This window comes from Convolutriloba macropyga, unplaced genomic scaffold (genome assembly GCF_964194025.1).
Source record: "Convolutriloba macropyga unplaced genomic scaffold, txConMacr16.3 SCAFFOLD_3662, whole genome shotgun sequence".
Lineage (NCBI taxonomy): Eukaryota > Metazoa > Xenacoelomorpha > Acoela > Convolutidae > Convolutriloba > Convolutriloba macropyga.
The window spans coordinates 17,941-26,221 of NW_027450078.1; the positions used below are offsets into that span (position 1 = coordinate 17,941).

Genomic DNA, 8,281 nt, shown 5'->3' on the forward strand with positions numbered 1-8,281 from the left:
GCCCCGACGGCCCCGGGGCCCGAAACGAGAACGCTAGCTGTGACACCGGGCAGCTCATCTGTACCACCGATCGGCCGCCCCCGCTATGGATTCTCCCTCTGCTCCACCATTCGAAAGGGTGGATAAACCACAACGAACGATATTACACGTGACACCGGAAACCAGACTTGAAGCCGAGACGCTGGACTGCAGCGCAACAGAACACATGTGCAGACATGCATGGGGTGCACGGATGCCAACGCGTACGAATGTGGGGAGGGTACGAGTGGCCCTCCTTCGGGAAGGAATTAAGCGAGAAGGCACGAGTAAAGTCAGTGTAAAGATCCTGAAGGATACTCGCCATGATCGGACCGAAGGGCGTACGGCAACCTTACGTACGCGTACAACGAGCGTACCCACGCTCCGCGGTACTACCGGAGCTCGAACTGCATTAGTAGCATGGATCTACCGCTAGTACTCGCAGGAACAACATGCTGCCATGTGTCATGGTGTAGGCTGACCCCCTGACTGCTTGCCGCGGTTACTTCACCCCCGCTGTCATCTGCAGCTGATGTTTTTTTTAAAAGCAATGTGAGTCACAGCAGCTGACCCTCACTGTGACCTGGGCTACGATGCGGCTGCAGCTCGCCTCTGTATACTTACTCTATGCGAACCTTATTTATGCCTGCCGGCGCAACTGTGGGGCCCACGGCATCCGGCGCAATGCTGGAGCCTTGTTGACGTGAGACACGTAGTAGTACTGGAGTCTTGCTGGAGTTGGAGACAACAAGAATCTGACATGCAATGCGCCATGCTCGCGGCTGAATGAGCCGAGGCCAGTGGCCTCCAGCGCACTCCGGAATAATCTCAACAGCCGGTAAACCAACAGGAAGACTCAAGGGCCACCACCAGCCGGCCGGCCATTGCGAATTCGTTTTGCACAGCACGGGGCCTGGCTGCATCAGGAACCCGAGCACCGTCTAGATCTGGTAAGCTAGCCCCCCCCCTACACGGTGCAGTGCCATCGTCTGCCAGGGAGGAAGGACGGTCAATTTGGTGTGTGCTGTACACTGCACGCACAGTCCTTCAGTGTGCCGGCATGAGATCAATCGGCAGAGGAAGAGTCCCACCGGCGCATGCCGAGCTGTTCGTATCACATGCGTGCGTGTTCCAACGCCAGGGCCGGGACAGGGCCGGCTGCGCGGCGTTGCCTGGCCGAAGGCCCTGACAGGGGACCGAGGCCAAAGCCCCGCTTTGTGGAGCTGGAGGTCACTCGCGAGGCCGCCCCAGCTGTGGAGTCACGACAGCTTGTGGTACCGATGAGTTCGCAGCTGCCCTCTGCGGCGCCTCGCAACCCAGTGCACGGCGAGGCCCGTCGACCAGCTGCATGCTGTGTGCAAAGCCATGCATGCCAGCAGCCCCAGCCGCACCCCGAGTGGCAGCGGCACCAGCATCGCCACCGTCCAAGAGAACCAGCAGCCCTCTCCTCCGGGCAGGAGCGTCAGAAGCACAGTGATGGCTGCCTGGAAAGAGAGCGCAAGGACCAGCCACCCGTTGCTGACAGCCGACTGCCGGAAGGGCGTGGTGCGGTTGGTGAGGAGGCCGGCTGTGAAGAGCTGCCAGAGGCTCATGATGAAGATCACGCTGCCCTGCGGGGACTGGGGGTGGCCCGCGTGCCGGGGGTGTGGGGCAACAGGTAGGCGGGGGCGGAGCGGTTGCATGGGAGCAGAGGAGGTGTCAGTCAGTCTCAGAGGTTCAGGCTCCAGGCTCGCCCCTGCTGCTGTTCTCACGCCCAATGAGCTACGAGAAGAGCACACTCCTCGTCCCTTTCCGACCTATGTCGCCCCCCCCCCCCCTGCCCCCCTGCGGCCCTTGGCCCCCTGCGCCCCTTGGCCCCCTGCCCCCTGTCCACACAGCCTGATTTGGCTTCCCTCCTGCCCCCTGGGAGCTCGCCCTCCTGCCGAGGCTGGACGTCTCTTCAGCGCGAGCACAGTCCAAACTCGTGATCACGCGAGTTGATGCATGAGGAGTGCCTCCGGTGTCGTGTCTGACACCGTCCACAGCGGACCCAAGGCGGGCGCCGCAGCTCCCTACCCCACCTCCGGGCCTCACACTTGCCTCTCAGAATCACCATAGCTCCGCTGCTGCACCGAGCCATTCCTGCCAGTTTTGAGTCCCTCGTATCCATAACACTGCTGGTCGACGCGAGGGGGCCAGGGGTGGAAGGCATGACCCGCACCCCACAACACGCGGCGTTGCGGGGACGCACGCATGGGCTTTCGGCTGGGGAGACGCAGTGCGCCGGGGAAAGGGCAGAGGCAAGCCGGAGCACAACGAGAGACAACAATCCGCGCAAGGAAGGGAGGGGGGGAGTCAGAGTGACCGAGGCAACGGTTGCGGCGGACGGAGGACGATGATCATGGGATGTGATTGCCCCTTCTGGGATATTGCGAGGTGCAGGCCATCAGCAGGGCCGTGCCTGAGACTGTGGGTCCTTGGGCTGCGATGCCGCACCGCCTCTGCCGCCCGCCTCTCCGTCGAATATGTTGAGCAGCTCCAGCGCCACCAGCTGAAAAGCAGTCACCGCCAAGAGTTGCACCGCCACAAACATCGTTGTCTGCCACCACACCACAGACAAAGCGACACACAGGCGGGCCTGAGTCATGCTGGCCATCACTTCCCGAGGTGCCCGGGAACAGCACATGATCCCAGTGACAGCCACACGCTTGCACGACAAAAAGGACGGGTCGCTTGCCTCCCACGTGAGCAGTCTTTCTGCCGGCCGCTCTGGGCTCAGCGTCCTCTCAGGCCGGGTATAGCCCATCAGAGCTGACGTGGCGGTCACAAACAGGAGGTCCTGCGACACGCGGGCAGCTAAGATCCTCCTGGCCTCCACCACGCACAACTGCGAGTGACCCCCCCCCCCCCCCCCCCATCTCCCATTCTCATCTCAAGCCCTCGGTCGGTTTCAGGCACCGCAGCCACCGCGGAATCGACATCCCCCGGGCCCAATGGCATGCGGGGAACACTGCTGGGCCTCTCAGGTCTGGAGCACAAACGCAAGGCCCCGTAGCAAAGGGATTGGGAACAGGAAAGTGTGGGTGGCGCCACGCCGGGGTCGAGCCTTCCACGCTGAGAACGGTTTCGTGCTGGACAGAATCTCTCAAGGAAGGAAGGAACGCGGGACCGCTGCGTTTGCAAGAATGCCCGTGACAAACCCCGAGCAGAGAAACAGTCGATCTACAGAAGAATGCCTTGCCTGAATGAGATACTGGTAGTCGCCCACGATCAGATTGTGAAAGTACAAGATGTTGAGCCCGAGGACCTGCAGGGCGGCAGCAACAGATGGCCTTCACCTCGTGTGTGTGTGTGTGTGTGTGTGTGGTTACCCGGGGCTTTTGACAGTCCGTGACTTCGGCGAAAGCGAATAAATCACCAGGCATGCATCGTTCCGCCGTGACGTGCGCCCGATGACACCTCCATCTCGCAGTGCCCATTTTGGGAACAAGGCTTGCCTGACTCCGTCCCGTTCTCTCTCTCCGTCCCTCCCTGCCTCCGTCCCTCCGTCTCTGTCTCTCTATCTCTGTCTGTCTGTCTGTCTGTCTGTCTCCCTTCCTCCCTTCCTCCCTTCCTCCCTCCCTCTCTCCGTCTGTCCCTCTCTCGCTGGCTCGCATGCATGCATTGTTCGTTGGCCGTGCGTCACTTCACAAAGCCGGGACCGGCCGCTGACCCCGGGGCAACTGAGGCGACAACAGGCAGCAAGGCTCGATGTGTTGAGAGGCTCTTGGGTGGCGCGGTGCCCATGCAAGGAATATTTTGAGAGGAGTGCTTTGCACCTGGATGTAGGCATAGATCACGACGTACTGCACAGTTTGGTAGCTGCAGGCCAGCACCGCCCGGCCCTCCGCAATGGCTTTCACAATGCTGTACGGGCTCTGCTCTTTGCTGGTCAGCGGCGCGGCGATGCTTGCCTCCGCTTCACACAGACTGAGTCCTGCGTCGCTCGAGCCCAGCGTGCACAGGAAGTTGAGATCGGCGTTGGTGATGACGACGGAGTCGAGGCGGTCTCAAGCGGTGGTGGATGCAGGGTTAATCACGCCATACGGCCAAAGCCGGACACTGCGGAAGCCTGGGGCAGGGATAGCACGAGCGGGGGTGGGGGGATGGGCAAGGGCGAGGGCAAGGGCACGGGGCCCGGGTGGGGGTGCGGGCGGAAGGGGCCGGGGGGGGGGAGGCTGCTGCCTGCTTACCGACATGTGCTTCACGCAATGCCATGATGTCGTTGGCACCGTCCCCAACAAAACCAATCTGCAGATTGCAAATGGAGCGTCAGCGGGAGTGTTCCACAGTCAATCTCAGGCCTCCGGAAGCAGACCGCGGCACTGTTGTGCGTTCCATCGCTGGGGTGGGGGTGAAGGGACATGTGGGGGGGAGGGGGGGAGGGGGGGAGGGGGCGGGCAGCTGTAGACGTCTCGATGACAGCACAGTCTTGGAGCTGACCACCTTTGTGCCGTTGCATGTGTCAGAGACTGCCGCCAGGAGACTGGCCTTCGCGTTGGGCAGCATCCTGGCAAAGACGGCACCGCTCTCGTGCATGACTGTCAAAGCCTCCGCTGCACTGTGACTCTGAGGCATCGTCGTTTGGCGGACCGCCGATTAGGACACAGGGAAGCAGGGAGGAACAAATGGTTGCGAGCCGATGGCTGGCTCCAAGGGACGGCATTCGCTCTGTTCGCAGTCAGGTCTCAGGCAAGACACACGACCTAGTAAAGGCACGGAGACAGAACAACAACTTGCTACGACAACGGAACACCGCGGCGCCGTAGAGGGGTGGCACTCCCCGACCAAAGGTGCTGCCTCACTGTCAGCCCAGGGAGTCAGTGCAGGCCGCAGGAGCACCGGCAGGCGTACCTGAGCCGCTGCCAGGGCTTTTCCGGTGACGGCCAGGTGAGCTCGCCCTTCCGCCACGATCTGTAGCAGATCCGGCTGAGAGGCGCGGGCGGGGATGTCGCTGAGGGCCGAGGTTGGGCCGTCTGCACAAACACAGCGAAATGCGGTTCCATCAGCGGCGGCAGTTCCAAACTCACGGCTCATCGCACATGGCTGTGCCATGGGTGTGGGCGCCCGGCGCCATGGGTGTGGGTTTCCAGTTGTCTGCCCCCCCGGGGGGGGGGGGGGGGGGGGGGGCAATACCAGTGCCTGCTGGGGTTGGCTCTCCCGAGTCCGACTCCGGGGCGAGAATACTCATGCTCAGAAAGGGATACGACGAGTGTGCTCCCGACCCGTGGGCCGTGCCTTCCGCCGCCTCGATGCAAACCACAGGTGACTGCGGTCGCAACATCCCGGCCTGGGGTCGGCAACCATCGTGGGGGGAGAAAACGTAGCCGCTTCAGTCAACAGTGAAGTAATCTCAAGCCAGCAACGGACGCGTGCAGACAGCATCCCTATCTTAGTCGAAGCCCCTGTGTCCGCTGCAGCGCATGCAGGGCAACCGAAACCAAGGAGGGGTGGAGGTCTCGCCTTTCGCGCCGTGTGCACAGCAGTTGCCAAGTGATCCCCTGTGACCATGAAGGAGCGGATGCCAGCGGCGTGCAGAGCCGCTATCGTCGGGGCAGTGCCGGCCTGCACGAGAAGGTGTGGAAGCCGGCAACAGTCATATCAGACTACACGAGGTGCCCCGGAACAGCGGGCAGGCGTTACCCCGGCGGTCCGCATCCGACACGCGACGTCAACTTTGTTCGCATGACGGAAGCAGCTCAGCGGTGGGGGGGGGTCCAGTTTGCTTGCCTTTATCGGTGCACTCATCGCAGCAATCCCAACGAGATCCAAGCGCGCTTCCAGCTCAGAGCGCGCGAGGTCTGCAGTGTGTCCATCCGTGAGTGCTCCGCTTGCGAGCACAACGCACCTGAGAACGACGCGCGAGTCAGTGTCAGCCGCGGCAGCGTCCGCCGGTCCGGCCGTGCGTAGGTCCGTGACCGGCAATATCCGGAAGCTGGGAATGGCAAAGGATCAAGGCTAGCAATTATCGTCGTGCAGCCTGCCAACGTGTCAGCAACATGGCTTGTGGCGCGGGCGCCGGACAGAAGGAGAGAGGGGGGGGGGGGGGGGGGGGGGGTTGTCTTCGTACCTCGCTCCCTGGGACATCAGCCTATGGAGCTGATCGGCAAACGCCGTGGGCAACCCTTTGCACCCGGCAACCTCTGCAAGGAACAGCGAGCATACCACGACGGGCATCGAGCATGAGAGACACATAAGCCGGTGAACCGCCCGGCACATCCTTTAGAAGCGGCTCGCCCAACAGTAGCCTACTGCACTCAGGAGTTGACAAAACGTCGCGACGGGGGGTATACCTGCCACCCTCTCAGGGCTCCCCTTACAGACGACCATCCGCTGTCCGTCGGGCAGCTGAACGACCGCCGTGCTGCGCATGTCCTGACCGGAGCAACGAGCAAAAATCACGAAATCGATAGACCACCCCACTGTGAGAATCAAGGAACAGCGGAGCCATAGACAGCCATGCGAGTCCGGCAGGAGTCGGGACACGCATTGCACGGATGAGGAGAAACGCTGCGCGGCCATGGCAGGGCACACGCTGGCGCACTCTCCGTTGCATTGCCGACGCGCAGGCGGCGAGTCCACCCCTCATGACTCCTTCACAATCGAAAGAAGGCGGGAATCCAGGGCTTCAGAATCCCTTGTCATACCTCTGAGCTGAAGGGGTACCGCTTCTGGACGGTGTAAACCATTCCGGGCTGCCCAGGGGGGTGCACTCCATCGATGTTGTCAAGAATCGACCAGCGCGTGCTTTCAAACAAGGTCTTGTCCAGCGGATCCCCGACGACCTCGCTGTCGATGACAGTCTGCCACGCAAGAGAGTGGAAAGCAAAACTCAGGACAAGAGCAAGAGCTTCCCGTTGCCGTTGTAAGACTGGCGAAAGGGCAGGCAGGAGAGGACGAGCGGCTGGCGATGGATCTCACCAGGCCATGGCACGTCGCCATGACGATGTCCCACAGGGCTGGAGAGCCACACGTTTCGTGCGCCTGAGCTCAGCAACGCCCACACATCGGCAGTCAACGCACAGCTGCCGTGCCCGCGGCGTCACAGAGTGTCGTTTTGCATATTGACAGAGATAAGAATCTTGCTGCTCTTTTCAGACGGAAGCTCCATGTCGCCGCTTGCAGGATGCACCGGCCGTGAGACGGCCTACTGACAGGGCCGGCCTGTGCCGGCATGACCCAGACGGACCCTCGGCACACGTCCACCTCCAGCCCACTCCCACAAGTCTATGCACTCGAGTGCACTCACCTCGCTTGCATCTAGAGAACACGAGGATTCCGCCGAGTTCCCGCTGCCGCCGCCGGGCAGAGAGTGGCGCAGTGGGCTTCTTGGCGCCTGTAGCAAGCAGCACCCGCAAGCGTCGGTCATCAGCAGCACCACAGGCCTGCAGTGACCCTGAGACCGAATTGAGTGGGGTCGCTTCACCGCAGGGTCGCGGTGAAGCACTCAATTGTAGTGCACAGGAGTGCAAGGCTCTGATGGCTGCGATCAAAAGACAGCGGCAGGCGAGGCCTATGGAAAGCTCCAGGCGGTGATTGTGGGGCCGTGTGGGGGTCGTGCACTGTGCAGGTGTGTCCAACTACCGGATGGAGCAGGGCCTCCCCGCGGGCCTCCAGTGAGTCGATCTCAAACGACTGTCGCGGCTTGGAGCCCTGCAGCTTGCGGTACCGATCAGAGTCAGTCCAGGGCAGTGCATGAAACCTGGTGGAACTCGCGGCCGGGTGTGAGTCCGGACGGGCGACGTGGGACGACCGCTCTCATGCGTGACACACTCGATGGAAGGATGTGTCGCAGGACGTCTACTGATCCCTCGACAGTCTGCATCAATGGGGGGGGGGGCGCACCTCTACCACATGCTTCGTCACAGGCTGTCCGTCGCCTTGGACGAGCCACAGAGACTCGAGGTTCAAATGACTCTCGCTGCCACACCACACAGCGGACCACACACTCAGCAACGGGGAGTGATCGCAAACGAAGAGAAAACCCTCCAGCGCGGACGGAACGGACGGCGCAGCGTCGCTTGCGTGACAGCTGTCTGCTGCCCATCATGGGATACTGCACCCCCGCCGACGGACTGAGCGGTCCGGCCCGGCCGTCTATCTGAACACCGTGGAGAACCGTCTTGTCCTGAATGCCTATTGTACCCTCTGGCAATTACGCAGCAGCCCTCCTGCGACACCGTGACTGAGGACGCAAGGCTGTGGACGTACGTGAGCGTCCCCGTCTTGTCAAACGCGATGGCTT

The 8,281-nt window shown here is 62.1% G+C and overlaps 2 protein-coding genes across 2 annotated transcripts; both read right to left on the minus strand.

The window, feature by feature from the left end:
• Positions 1–668: 668 nt before the first annotated feature.
• LOC142355583 (uncharacterized) lies at positions 669–2,209 on the minus strand. The gene is made up of 2 exons (XM_075407697.1): positions 2,098–2,209; positions 669–1,637 (listed from the first exon to the last, which is right to left on the minus strand). The coding sequence occupies exons 1-2, from the start codon at positions 2,207–2,209 to the stop codon at positions 1,249–1,251; spliced, it is 501 nt and encodes a 166-aa protein (XP_075263812.1). The 3' UTR covers positions 669–1,248.
• A 1,474-nt stretch (positions 2,210–3,683) lies between these two features.
• LOC142355584 (putative cation-transporting ATPase 13A4) lies at positions 3,684–7,738 on the minus strand (the record flags this gene model as incomplete). The annotated part of the gene is made up of 13 exons (XM_075407698.1): positions 3,684–4,045; positions 4,230–4,287; positions 4,483–4,605; positions 4,891–5,012; positions 5,173–5,326; positions 5,500–5,601; positions 5,767–5,884; positions 6,107–6,179; positions 6,330–6,411; positions 6,684–6,839; positions 6,958–7,020; positions 7,286–7,372; positions 7,621–7,738. Coding segments are annotated over 13 exons (1,618 nt in total), but the record flags the coding sequence as incomplete, so codon positions are not given.
• Positions 7,739–8,281: the final 543 nt, after the last annotated feature.

Excerpts from the sequence above, each read along its gene's own strand:
- LOC142355583 (XM_075407697.1), bottom strand. The coding sequence starts at position 2,209 with ATGCCTTCCACCCCTGGCCCCCTCGCGTCGACCAGCAGTGTTATGGAT. Across the intron at positions 1,638-2,097 it reads AGCTATGGTGATTCTGAGAG|TCCCCGCAGGGCAGCGTGAT; the intron begins GCAAGTGTGAGG and ends GGCCACCCCCAG.